Source organism: Rhea americana, unplaced genomic scaffold (assembly GCF_003343005.1).
Source record: "Rhea americana isolate MKP2758 unplaced genomic scaffold, rheAme1 scaffold_158, whole genome shotgun sequence".
Lineage (NCBI taxonomy): Eukaryota > Metazoa > Chordata > Aves > Rheiformes > Rheidae > Rhea > Rhea americana.
The window spans coordinates 212,430-226,941 of NW_028185683.1; the positions used below are offsets into that span (position 1 = coordinate 212,430).

Sequence of the window (14,512 nt, forward strand, 5' to 3'; positions counted from 1 at the left end):
TTGTTTGTTTGTTTGTTTTTTACTGACCCAGGAACACAAAGTCATGGTAACTGAAGTTACAAATCGAGTGCAGATCTCTGTAGAAGATAATTTTATAGCTTTTAATGTGACCTGTTCCTAAAACAAATACAATAGTGAATCTTAACACTAACATTCTATGAGGATGTCTCTGTTACCTAGATTTGTATTGCAGCCTGAGACCAATGCAGAATTTGTCCCAATTAGCTTTATCATCTTTAAACAGGGTTAATAGTTAAGTCACTTTGACAATAATAGAAGCCACCCACTGGGGAGCTAGTCAGACAAGTACAAGTGTAATAATAATTATGTTAACTTTTTCAGCATTGCTTGGGGAAGGAATAACCTGTTTTAAGTAACTTTTTGGCATTATGAAGTTCACTGCAGATCGAGTTAATGATCGCTGCTCTTGTGACATCATTTATTTTTGGTTTTCAGAAGGGAATGAATCAAACTTGGTGTTGGCTAGGCCTGCAAGTTGCAAGCAATGCATAGGACTAGATAAAAGAGTGGTCCCAATAATAGGAAATATGGATATGTGAGAGGCATTATTATGTCCAGCTGGAAGCAATATTAAGTTGGGCTCATACAGTGAACTGTAGTAGAATTTTGCCTGTGTTAGTGTGTATAAATCACCTGTGCTTGGGCTGTGATCACATTAATGGAGATAAAAAATTGTACTAGGACTGGGCTGAATGGTGGACAAGAAGGTTGTCTTACTTGTTATGGACTCATTTCATAGGTTGGTAGGTATGCAGCAGGCCAGTATAGTTGAAATGGCTGCAAAAAGAATCTGTTCTTGTCTGTGGATGAATATTGTAGTTGGAGTAGGAAATAGAGCAGGATGGCTTGCAGAGATTTGGGAAGCTATCAGAACTCATCTTGCAGGGCCAGTTGTTGAGCCCGGCAAAGATAGAGAAAAGGGAAAAGGATACTGAATTGTAAGAGCAGAGCGCCTGTTTGAATAAAGCTGTTCTGGGACAAGACCCCGGTGGAACTTCTGCTGCTGCTTTTTTTCCTGCAGAAATTGTTCCCTGAGGGGCCTTCCTTAGAACATTTCTTTTGTTCTTGTAGGTTGATCGTTTTTTAAAAAGATGAAAATATATTTAAATTTGAGTGACTCATCTCTTTCAGTTCAATGTGGTGAGCAGCCAGCATATCTGAAATGTTCAACTGTATGTCCTGGAGATGTTTTGGAATTTGATGTACTTTGCATGGAGGTGAAGTTAAAGCAGTTTAGTGGTTTAAGTAGGCCCATCCCTGGCAATTGCATTGTTATTAAAAAGCGTAACAACCACTTTAACGCTCATGTGGCTCTCCCAGGGCAGTGGTGTAACAGGGTGTTTGTGGCAATCTCTGAAGTGAGTCAAAAGACTGTCTGTTAGTGAGACATCACTGGAAGATGCTGCATTTTGTATCCTACCTAGTTTTCCATGTGTTATGCCATATCATAATATCATAGAAGTAATTGATGATGTTGATTGTGGGATTTCATTGCCTTGCACTCAGATCAACAGGAATGGAGTTGACTCCACACAGTACAAGACTGCAGACCCTTATCTGTGACACATATTGCCCCACAGGATGCCAATGTTCCAAAGAATTTTTTGGGATTATATTTATTTATTTATTTATTTGTTTATTTATTTACAAACACTCACAAAAGACCAGCAAATGGTAATCACCACTGTGACTCTTCTGTTTTGCGTAGTGTAGAGGCACTGAACGTTTTTTGATGTTCAACTTCTATTGAAACAATGAGGTGACCACTCTGGTAAAATGTTCTTTTGCTCTCCCAATAGCTTACAACTGAAAATATATAGAAGACCACCATCTGTGTTCCAAAAGGAAAAATACTTGTACGTTTGGAATTTTTGTTTGTTCGGATTTACTAACTTTTTTGCACTATACAGCAAAATGTGGCTTAGGAATTTTGAGTTCTTAGTGAAAATTTAGAGTAAATTGAAATATTTCAARCTGTTTAGTCTTTGAGGAGGACTGGGTGAATCCCCTAAAAGGATATATTTTATTATGTGTTCTTGTCTTCTTGTGAACCAGAATTTAGGTTTATGTTAATCTCTGCCCTGAAGGTTTATATGGATTTACTGGTAACATTGGCATCCTGTGGGGCAATATGTGTCACAGATAAGGGTTTGCAGTCTTGCACTGTGTGGAGTCAACTCCATTCCTGTTGATCTGAGTGCAAGGCAATGAAATCCCACAGTCAGCATCATCAAGACATTACAGTATTAAAAGACCTTCATCATCACTGCCAGTAAAGAAAGCTTGACATGAAAGCCAGACAGAGACACAAAAATTGTTTGAGTAAACACTGGAAAACAGAGGAGCAGGTGTTACCTGTGAAATAAACACTAGCTAAAGAAAACACACATACAAACATGCTTTTGTAAGGCCTAGTGTTAAGTATCTTCACTTGTATTCAAGGGCTGTAGAGGTGGAAGACTGCCTTCCTCTTACAAACTGGAGAAATCCATGAGTGGAACCTATTCTCATAAAGACCATAAAACAAAATGATGCCATAGACAGATCAACAGTCTGGTGTTATTACTCTACCCTCAGCAAAAACTTCTGGGAGTATGTAAAATATTGGTCATAAATTGCCCTGGCTAGAACTATTGTTTTTTTTTGAGTAGTGCTTTGTTTTGTGAATAACCCCTTCGGCTTAACTGCTTTGCAGAGCAAAGTGCTGCTCTATATTGACACAGCTGGCAGATTTGGTGCCTCATAAATTTATTTGTGTCATGATTGTGTAAAGTAATTCAAAATAATATTTTTAAAAAAATTTTAGTAGTTAAGAATATGTAATTGCTGTAGGAACAGAGTGAAGTACCAGTGATAAACCATACAGATCTTGTGGATGTGGCTTCTAATGTCTTCTTACTCATGCTGGCGTTGCACAAGATCTTTTTGCCTTTTAGTGGTAGCCAGCTCTTCAGATGTAGAAAGCAGTACTCTCTGTGCGTGCCCTTGGAGCTCAATAATCGTGGCTGTTGTACAAATTAAACAGTATCTATCACTAACACCAGCACACATCACAAAACTCGTGCAGGGTCAGAGCTAAAAGATTTTTTGACTTTCCCAGTACATAGCATGTCAACATCTTCATTAAATTTAATTACTTGTAGCAGCAAATGCGTTGAAAACTACTAAGTGAAACATCCAACGACCTATTCCAGCTTTTTCTGAACTTTAGCCTTTGCAAGTGGAAAAGAACTTTGTCTCATCTAGAAACTGAAATATAAATATATCTGCCTTGCTTTACTGGAACCTGGCTGGTACTGGTACTCAACTAAGTTCTGTCTTTGGGATTGTTGTTTAAGAACTGTAAATCCCTTCCCATTCCTGTACACTTTCTTTTCAGAACATATAATGCATAGTGAGGATGTGTCTCCTGAGGAGTGCAGAGGGTCTTTAGCAAGTTTGTTAGAACAATTTCATGCACACCCAGAACCAGAGAAGAGCTATGGGGATTAGGGGAGTCTTTTTAACAAACGTCTCTCAGCTAGTGCCAAGGAGACAGCATTTTTATTGCAGTCCACTGAGCCCTAGAGGCATTCAACTCCCTCTACCTTCCACCTGCCAAAAGAGAGCCAAGCATTCCATATGCTCAGACATGGTTCCCCACCCCCTTTTTTTCCAATGTATGCCTTATTTTGCAGCTGACCTATTTAGTTCTATCCATGATCAGTGTTACTCTTGATAAGAGGTAGTTTTGTAACCTTCTGAGTGAGGTAGAAAGTCTCTAAGCCTGTTGCTTGTGAGACTCTTCCTTGAAATTTCACCTTTGTTGTTTTTTTCTCATTGTCACTATTGTGTCATAGTGTTTTATGGCTACCACTGTTAGATTGCGACATAGTAGGTTGGAATTCTCACAGCCTGGAAGCCTGATATTRGAGCAGAATTGCCTTTTCTTTGTATTCAGGACCTCTAGTTTGTTGTTGTTGTTTTTCTTTCTTTCTTTCTTTTCCTTTTTTTGTTTTTGGACATTTGCTCTTTTGAAGTCTTTTTACTCATCTGTTGTTTGATCAGGGAGGCAGAGAGCCAGTAATGACTACAGGGCAAATTCAGGCAAAGCTTTAATGCCTAATTGCTTTAATTGCAAGGTGAGTTGGAAGGATAGCTTCCATATTAAGGATGCAAGATGATGATCAGCACTTTGCTGATCAGAAGATGCCTTTGATTTTGTAGTCATAGTCAGGGTTCAGAAGGATGTCTCCTTGTTCTACCTGTTTCCTTGGTTTTGTGCCCTGTAGGAGTAGTACTGCATGCCCGTCTTTTCCCTCTCACATTTCAGATGAACTCTTCTTCTTTTCACTCTGGTCCTTCTCCTGATCTCGTTTCTTCTTTCTCTAGCCCAGGGCAAGTTTCTGCTCTCTCTGCAGAATTTCCCTATCTTTCCTTCCCAGTGGTGCTGCCAATGGCTAAGCTGCTTGCCAGTGCTTATTATTAAGACTCTTGGGTGCTTGTTGGTGTGTCTTACTTCTTGTGGTCAGAATTACGCTAATTATCAGATGTGGGATCAGATGGGAACATTTTCCTGAGTCGTATTGGCAGGCAGTGGTGGAGAAAGTGCAGGGTTTATTTCTCTCCTTACAGGTTTATAAACTCCTCATTGTTTCAAGGACCTGGGGCACTGGAGATGCCCTGGTTCCCTGAAGCTCCTTCCAGTGATGAATAGCTGTTTGACTCTTGGTCTTTTCCTATAGCATGTTGAGAACAGTTTTGTGGCCAGTGGAACAGCAGGAGATGTTCATTTTGTTGTTGGCTGTGCTTTTGGGGATGTCAGTGAGCTGTCTATTGTGCTCCTTTCTGGTCCTGAGCTGAACGGGCAAAATTGTGATTGAACAGGATGGAGACCGGAACTTAGGCATCTGGGAGAAGGAATTTGCTGTGAGTCTTTGTATGAATTTGGATAACCTGCTGTGGTGGGACTGATGTGATACTGAAAAAAATTGCTTAAGGTAGAGAGAAGGTGGAATAAGTTTTTTGGGCAGATCAAGCAATAAATGAAGGAAAAAACATCTCTTGAATTCCTACCTGTTAGCTAGAAATGGGTCTGACTACATCCACAGAGAGAAGCATATCTAGACCTCTGGGGTTGGTTTGTTTGTTTTCTCCCTGAGGTTTTTCTTTTTTTTTTGCTCTGATCTTTACGTTACACTAAGGAAAAGGTGTAAAATGGCAGGTGATCTGTCAGCTCTAACATAACTGTCACTCTCCTTTTAATCTACGATAACTCTATAGAGAATAAAAAGGRAGCTGTTGCTGTGAAGGAGCATGATGTGGTATGACTTGACCAGCATTACTGAAGAGATTATTTCTGCAGGCTATCATTCCCACATGTTAGTAGCCTTCGTGTGTATGCTAATTGATGTCACTTTCTGTCTTCGAAGACTGGAGTGATTTTCTGTTGATCYGAAATTTGTTAGAGGAATTTGGAGCTTGATGGAGAGAGAGGTAAAACACCTTTTCTCATTTTAGCTATAGATCTTACTGCTCATTTTAGCTGTGTGTCTTAGTATCAACATAGTTGACAGCCTGGAGTTTGGCATTTAGGTAGATTGTTTTATTTCTTCTTTAAGGGACATTGTTACCACACTTTGATATCAATATTTGAAATAATTGTCTGAAGTGATCTGAGGTTACCCAGAGCTAGGGATAGATCTGAGTTTCTCTGTTTTTGGTGATAATAGTAGTAATGTCAGGATATATGCTATCCCTCTTGGAGGTCTCCAGAACAAATTAGACAAGTTGTTAAGCTCTGTCATTAGAGTGAATCAGATCCTTGGCACCCATATATTTTCAGTGTAGGGTAATTTTTAAAGTATGCAGCACTTACTAGAGCTGGATTTCTTTCCCCTCTTCCTTTCAAGGTTAGAAGCAAGAGAAGTATGTTGGTGACAGCAGCATGCATGTTTGTGTCTTCCTGTTTGGATTTGTATTTATACAAACATTTAAAGAGCCAGAGCAATAGAGTAGGAAATGTGGAATATTCCTGAAAAATATCTGATGAATTGCCTTAAAAATGACAAGGAGAGCACAGAGTATCAGGCTGAGTTTATTTACCAATACCAAAAAATAATTGCACAATAAATCATTGCCTAAGTGAAGAGTCAATAGAAAGGCAAAATTTTTGTAAACTCAGAAGAGAACCTGTTACCAGTAAGTCCTATTGCCAGATTGGTTTAATGAGCATCTTGCCATAGCTCTTTCCAGATCTATTTGCCTGTGTTCATCTCTTCTGTAAGTACACTTCCCTCTAGGAAATTGAGTTTGTCTCAACAGATAAGGAATAACTGGACAACTTTTTATTTTAGGGATTTTATGGAAATGGATAAGCACACAGTGATCACAACATTTCAAATGCAAACAGAAGGCTTGTATTTAAGTGCTTCCTGGTATTTAGGCTATGGAATTTTACTTCTTCAGTAACCAGTGATGAGATGACAGAGTTGAAACATGACCAATAGGCTGAACTGTTCACCCAGTATGAGTTGGTGACAGCAGTCTGTCAGCCTGCAATATTCTTACTTTAAACAGAAGGCAGTGGAGGAACAGATATGCCAGAAATGCCAGAAGAAAACGTGATGCAGTCCACATAGAACACCTCTGTATTTTAAGGAAAAATTGCAGTGGACAAAGCGACATGTAGGTTACAGTGCTGTACTGACTTGGTGCTGACATTACAAAGGATGCAAGTAGCAAAACATCTGCTGAAATATCCCAGATTTGAAAGAGGATTATATACAGCATTAGAGTGACCATATGTGGCCAAATCACTCAAAGAACCACAGAAAAATCAAACTGCATTGGAACTGGGAAAATAATGTTGTTGCGGGGAGAACAGATATAAAGAAGGGATAACTGGAAGTGAAATGGCTATGTGGTGAAGCTCTTCTCCACCCCTAAAATTGATCCTTCCAACTTGCAGCATTAGCAGAACATGGCAAGGATTCAGGCAGTGTTCTTGACCATGGTATACCTGTTCTGTGAATGACTGTAGGTCTTGAAAGCTAATGTTATTTGGAATTTCTAATAGTGTTAGAAACTCAAAAGAAGGAGGCCATGAGAAGCTCTTGGACTGGTCCCTCCCAGATAGTAAAAATAATATGGTATAGCTTCTTTCAACAATTACTTTTCCTTCTTCCTAAGACTTACACAAATCTCTGCTTTTTCTTTGTATCTTATTATATGGAGTATAATAATCGCTTTCTCCTTGATCTTGACTGTGAAACTCTGAGATACTTCAGTAGGCAGTAGTATGAATTGTGTAAAGGAATTTGGAAGATAAAGTTACTTTATTTCATATTAGATTAAGTTCATGTCACTTCTCAGTGATTCTGACATTAACACAAGAAACTGTGTAGCGTTTGTCTCATTTCATTCAGAAATAAGTGTACACATAACTCAGAAGGAAATTCAAGGTGTTAAAGAAACATAAAGTTTCTCAGCTCCTTTGAATGACCAAGATCTCATAGTCTGTGTATCTTTCTGATTGCCTTCTGCTGTTACCTTAGGTATGTATGTAATAACTTTTTTTTTTAATTTAAAAGTTGGTCCACAGTGATCCAGAAGCGACTTTGATAGATAATGCTGAAAGAAATTGCTCCGACAAGGTTATTTTGGTTTTGTTTGGTTTTTAATCCTTTAAATGGCAATTGTACTGAAGGAATTTATTTTCTTCCCACACTATCTCTGCATCTTTTAGAGTTTAAGAGTGAGGACACAAAGCTACACAAAGCCTGTTAGTATTACAGCTCCTTCACAACAGGCTAGCAATGTAAAACTTCTCTAGTAGGAATAATTATTTCTAGGACTAGGTTCAAATTTTGTTTTTAAACATGCACTGGATAGAACATCTTTATGCGGTATGGTTCCCTAAGCTTGTTCATTAATATTATGTTGCATCCCTCTGAATCTTGTTCTGTTTTCTATCCTCCCCTCCCCTCAGTTTAATTTATTGCCAGAACATTTCACCCTCCCACATATTCTTCCTTCCAGGTCAGTGATGCATGGCATAAAGTGAACAAATGTGTATAGTCTTAGCTATCTTTGTATGACACCCTGCTTTGCCACCTTCCCACTTTTCAAGCTGTTGTTACTCATGACTATATCCTTTCCCACCACTCTGTGTGCTGGTAATTTTGAGTCCCATTGAATTTCAGATAAGATTATGTTCTAACTCTCATAAACTCCACTTTGAATGTTATCTTACTCCTTTTTAAATAATTATTGTTGAAAGCCCTCTTTGCTTTTTGGCCATACATTTTGTCATTTTTGGTAAGGTATTACTTATTGATTTGGCTTCACAAGCATCTTTCTAGCCAGAGGAAACTCTTTGTCTACTGCCTTTCTTAATTCCTTGGAATTTCTCTGACATTGTTCCTACAAATTTTCTCTTTGTCTGAACACATTCACACTGAATTAAAAAGTTATTTTTCCTTTTTGGTCAATTTAGGACTCTTTCTCACAGACGTATAATGTCTTAGGCCCATACTTATTATAACATTTTCTTTTTTTCCCCAAAGAGCTTTCAAGAGCTTTTTGTGATTTATACATTCTCCCTGTGTTTGTTCTTAGGAGCCAAATTCCCTAATTTTAATTGTCATGCAGATGCTGATCTCTGACTTTGTGGTTGATGTTCCAGTGTGGATTTACTAGGAAAGCATGATGCCTTCAGATTTATTTGTTTTTCTGTCCTTTTAGTTGTTAGTTCTTTGCAGATACAATGTACTTACTTTACAGTGTACTGAAACTATGGCTTCTTTTGAACCTGAAGCACTGTTCTATTTTTCTTTAATAGTTTTTTTTTTTTTATTCTAATTTTTCAACTGCTACTCAGTTTCCTTTACTTAAGCATCCTGAGGTGTTCTGATCTGTTGTTCTTATTTGTTTTGGATGTCTTGGTTTTGAGTATTTCACTATTGTGTTGATGTTCATTGATCTCTCTGAAAATATGTACAAATAACTATACTTAATTTCTCAGTAAATTTATGTAACTGGATCAGAATCTTAACTTTATTTATTTTTTCCTTCTGAAAAGATTCCAGTTTTCCTCCTTTTAGCCGTCTGACCCACATTTTACACACAGTAGAGCATCCATGAAAACCTGGATTTTTATTTGCTTCTGCAGTAGATTCTTGCTGTGTATTTTTCCTTCATGTGTGATCGCAGGGTGTGCAGGTGTGTGTCAAGCCTGTAGTTTTAGCATTATATTGCGTAACAGTGGTGACTGTGAATTCTGTTTACATACTTAGACTCATGAGGATAAGGTAGTAACTTTCAGCAGATATGAAGGATACTTTGAGCCAGTATTTGTGACTGTACTTCGCATGAAGTTTTCAGAATGGCAAAATGACTTAGCAAGCATTACAGTGTTTGCTAACAAATGCGGTCTCTCTTCACCCCTTGCAGAGACACTATTAGACTTTCTTATGTGTTATTACCTGCACACAGCAGTGATATATATGGSTCTGTCGATGCGGCACCATATGGACAATGATTTCTACTGATTTCCATTCGAATAGTTGTTTCACCTTTTGGGTAAGAGAACCCTGTGGTATTCAAAGGGTGGATACTGATGTCTTTTAGTTCCATAGTGCTGGCAGGGATTTAACTACTTGCTAATCTTGTTACTCTTTCTGTGGATATAATCTGTAGGTAGATCTGGTGGTTCAAAATTCTAGTCACAAGATTTGCAGAATCCCTGTTGTTCTTCCATGTTTGGTCAAGTCAGTTACTACTGTTTTTTGCCTCTTGGCATGACTGTAGGTGCCTTTCCATTTACTTTAGAACATCTCATGGTGCTAGTTTGCTTTGGAGGTAATCTGGTAAATTCCTTATATTCATTTTTCTCCTCCTTATATTGAATATCTGAACATTCTTTTTTTGCTTTATCATGTATGCAGCCCTTTGTGGTGTTTATTTTTTTTTTTTCATTTTCTTCCATATTTTCTATTTAGCTTCATGTTTTGTATTATTTAATAAAAATTTTCTAACTCTTCTCTTTGCTTATTTTAATATGTTTCTTCTGCTTTCTGACTTTGACGTAAATTTCTAAGACCATTTTACTTTTTTCAGACATGGGTGGCTGTACCCTCTTCTGGCTCCAGGCCAAGACTGTTAATGCTTTCCTGGAGTGCTCCCAAATATTTGTGTTTGGGGTACAGGAAAAAGACTGATGTGGGGCATGCAACCATGACTCAGTTGTTAGGCAGCTCTGAGGGAAAAGCTCTACTCTCTTCCTCTTTTGTTTTCCACTCATGCATTCAAGCATCTTGTTCTTGCAGCAGGACCATCAAAAGGTCTCCAGCAGTTTGGGACATCCTTGCTCAAGGCCTATGTAAATACTGTGATTTTGATAGCATTTCATTAACATCTCGAGTCAGCACAGTGCTGAGGAACATGCTGAGCTGCTTGGGACATGTGCCTGCTCTTTCAGCAATAATAGTGCAGGTGCCCACAGAGAAATGCTTTACCAGTTTAAGGTAATGGTGTTCCTTACAAATCACCATTATGTTGCTCCTTGGCTATGGTTTCCTGATATACCTCCCTAATCTTTTTCCTCCATTTCTTGTTTGCTCACTATCCTTTATGTCCTMTGTGCTAAAAAGCATGGTCAGAAGCAAAGGCAAGTCAGTTGGTATCTTTCCACTGCATCCACAGATTTTGTAGTGTGCATGAAAAGGTATGGTTCAGTGCTCATTGAGGTCAGTGAAAAAACTCTCATTCCTTCATTGGCTTTGGACTCTGTCCGAAATGTTCGTGGTGGACCTGGGTTGCACCTGTGTGCTAGGATAGCTGTCTAGCAAGTTGATTTTCAGAAACCAACAGAAACACTATATGCACGTTTATCCTAGGTATTTTTCTTCACAAAGTGCTAAATCTTGCACTTCAGAAGGACTGCAAAATAATGAAAGCCTTCGGCAAGGCAAGGAAGAATGCTCAGACAGAGCTAAGGACATGCACACTACCACTGTTCAAGTGTGAGACTCTCCACATAAGCTGTTGAGATGACATCTTTTCTATAAGTATCAAAACTGTCTTAATTGTGAAGGAGCAATACACAAAAAATTGTAAGATGGCCAGCCCAAAAAGACAGGTTGAAATGAAGTAGGAATTCAAACATTAAAGGTAGAATCTGCTTTTGGCTGTTCCTGATGACAAGGAAAGCTACTTCATGCATATTTTTTTTTTCCTGTGGGAAGAGGCTATCTAATTCTACAGTTTTTACATACCAGGTTCCACAGAAGTATGTAAATACCCAATCCAAAGTTCGAAAGCTGGAATAATAGACACCAGATGATAGGGAAAATAAAAACATGTGAAACATAATGAGCCTTCCAAGCAACAGCAGAACCTCCTCATCCTGAAAATAATCTTTTTAACCCTATAACATCCTTAGCAATGGGCATCACTGAAGTTTTGTCTGGAAATGCTGATGATGTGAAGGAAATTTTTGATCCCTTCTTTCTGAGGAGGGATCGGTAGGTTACAAACCAGGCTGTAATCTGTGCCTTACAAATAATTTAATCGGTGCTTATGGAGGAAGAGCTATTTCCAGTGCTATGAGCAATTTTAGTATGTTGCATCCTGGTTGGGAAACATGTGCCTAACTGTGCTGGGCTTTTAGAAGCACTGAGCCAGGTAGCCTAGACATTGGGCTGCAAGCTTGCACGTTAACATGTCTGCTCTGAACCATGCATTGTTTTCAGCCTGAAGGCCCTAATACAAAAGCAGGGAGAGCACATGGTTGCTGCCTTTGAGGAAGAGCAAACTTGTGCTGAGCTCCTCTGCTCTTCAGGCCTACCCTGTACCATCATGGAGGGTGTGGGGAACCTCTTAAGAGGGGAAAACAAGCCCAAGAAGTGAATGTATGGGACTCACCTTCAGTGGCGAGCAAACCTAGTGCAGAAGTCATGAAAATAAAGATGATAAACACTGTGTTGTGATCCACATTCATGAGACTTAGATAGGAAAAGCAAAAATAACTTATTTTTTTTTACCAGAATGTTCCATGTCTTTGCATTTGTCTTGGCTGTACACCTGGTGAACACCAGGGAAACCTGGAGACATTTATCTCCTGCTCTGTGCTTTGTTGGTGTGTTTGGGATTTTTTTTTTTTTTTTTTTTGGCTGTTATAGGTTTGTTTTTCATTTCTTGGACCTATATAGCCTGCTTTGTGACAGTGAGAGAAGAAAGCAACCGTTTTACTCTTTTGAAGACAAGTGGAGAAGTCTCCACACTGAGTGCTATATAGGCGTGTTTGCCTTTTGTCTCTCTTTACTGATTGATAAGAAAGGATGGTATTAAGTTCCTGCAAATATGTGCATTAGAGAATTCTTACATATCCAGCCTCAGGGAATTATGCTTTGGAAAATGAAGTACCCGTCGAAGTAGGAGATGTCTGGTACGGTTTGTATCCCTACTTATTTCTTTTCTTTTTTTCTTCTCCTCCGCCCCGCCCCTTTCCAAAAAGCTAAAGAAAAGGGCCTTTTGTCATCTTTTCAGGAAAGTTACACTGAAATTCATCTGTGATTTATTCATCTGCTTCCATTTGTGCCATACATGGGCAGCTGTGGGTTATATAGGACAAAGCAGATGAATTCTTAACATCCACATTCAAAACCATGCATTGGGAAGGATTCAAGGCCCTTCTCCCCCCCCCACCTTGTTTTTGAGTTCGACAAAAGTACTCTGATTTTCAGTTTCAGTGCTGAGGTATCTCTATACTGCTTCTCTAAACACCAATAAAATGATATGATAGACTTCTACTGGATTATGTAATGGATACTTATATAGAGATAATTACATTTATATAAAAATATCTTTTCCTTAGTATGATGAAAATTAATAACTTATAAGGAGATGTGGCTTGGAAACTTACTTTACAGAAATTTATGAAAAAATAAAATTCCATCATTTTCTTAGGCTTATCTTTTGATATAGGCTTCTTGAATAATTCCATGAGTTTCAGAGCAGGGAAGTGTATTCATTCCTTTTCTCTTCCTGTCTTTTTTCTTTCTTTTTTCTTTTAGAGAGGTTGCTCAGATGTATCCTCTGCCAAATCTTCATCTGGTGTAAATTGGCATAAGACATTTGAGAGGATATGGTCTGATTTATGCACCAAACATTCTGCAGTAGCATTTGGCAGCATGATTAATACACTTTACCTTCACAAATTATAAGTGTCTTGAAACCAGACTTCTTTTTAGACTACTTTTAACTTAAATCTGTCACTTCTTCTGTCTCCAAATCAGATCTAAAAAGCATAATTTCAGCTGATCACCTTTTAAATTGCAGAATGCAGATTAGATTAGATAAAGAAATGCTACATCTTTTTTTTTTATCCTTTCAGAAAGCTGTCCATGGATTTTGTAACTGAAGGCTTGATCAAACTGGTGTAAGCATTGATACATTGATAGGTGCTGGAGCAGGCCTTGAACATTTTTAGATTTGTAGATCTACCTGAAATAACAACCTCTTTCTGTTTCTCCACAGACTCCTCATACTCGGAGCCTCCTGATGTTCAGCAGCAGTTGAACCACTACCAGTCTGCAGCTTTGGCGAGAAACAACAATAACATCAGCCCAGTCCCACTTTCTGGGAGTGCTGCAGGAGTGGAAAAAACAGAAGCCATCCTTAACTGTGAATTTTGTGAGTTCTCCTCGGGTTACATACAGAGCATTCGACGTCATTACCGTGACAAGCATGGAGGGAAGAAACTCTTCAAGTGCAAAGATTGTTCTTTTTATACAGGCTTTAAGTAAGTACTGTGCAAAACAGATAAACTGAACTTACAAGGATTTTTTTGATGCTTGAAAAGACTTCTGAGATCTTTGAGAGCTGGCTGTAGCTAAGAGAAACATGGCTACTGCTGACCAGAGAGAGACATAGGAGATGCCATGCCAGATCACAGCAGCATCCATGTAATCCATTTTCCTCTCTCCTACAACAGCCGGTACCATCTGCTGCAGACAGTAGCTCAAGAAGCCCTTGCCGTAGGTCGTACTTGCTGGAGGAGAGGGTACAGGTAGTGCTTTCTTCCTCAATATAGGTAATTAGAAACTCATCCTTATCCTCAAGTGTCAAAATCTTTCTCTCTAAAAATAAAGTTATTTCTTGATACAGCCAGGTTGAAGTATGGGACAATCAAATATTCTAGGGAGGCAGGAGAGTTTACATTCATTCTCTGAAGAAACCTCTCATGTAATTTTATTTGCCCCAACATTTATCTAGCCAAAATGCAAAGCATTCTTCAACATATTTGATAACATATATTCAGCAAATCCAATTAGATATTGTAGAATTTAAAATCTTAGCTCTGTATGTGTGTGTCTGTATGTGTGTGCGTGTTTTTAGCTGTTCTTCTAAGGAAAAACTGCTCATGCAGTTGTGTTCTGATATGCTGAACCCTTGAGCATAACCCTCTTAGCTACCATTTGAGGTCTAAAGTTGTTAAATTCTTAAGAGA

At 38.5% G+C, this 14,512-nt stretch overlaps 1 protein-coding gene across 6 annotated transcripts in view; it reads left to right on the forward strand.

Annotated features, from left to right (window-relative positions):
• ZNF462 (zinc finger protein 462) overlaps window positions 1-14,512 on the forward strand; it is a 92,163-nt gene that overhangs the window by 59,492 nt on the left and 18,159 nt on the right. For all 6 annotated transcript variants that reach the window (XM_085299950.1, XM_085299956.1, XM_085299955.1 and 3 more), the window contains one exon: window positions 13,540-13,804. In XM_085299950.1, coding sequence (XP_085156076.1) covers window positions 13,540-13,804 — 265 coding nt within the window. The remainder of the gene's footprint in view (window positions 1-13,539; window positions 13,805-14,512) is intronic.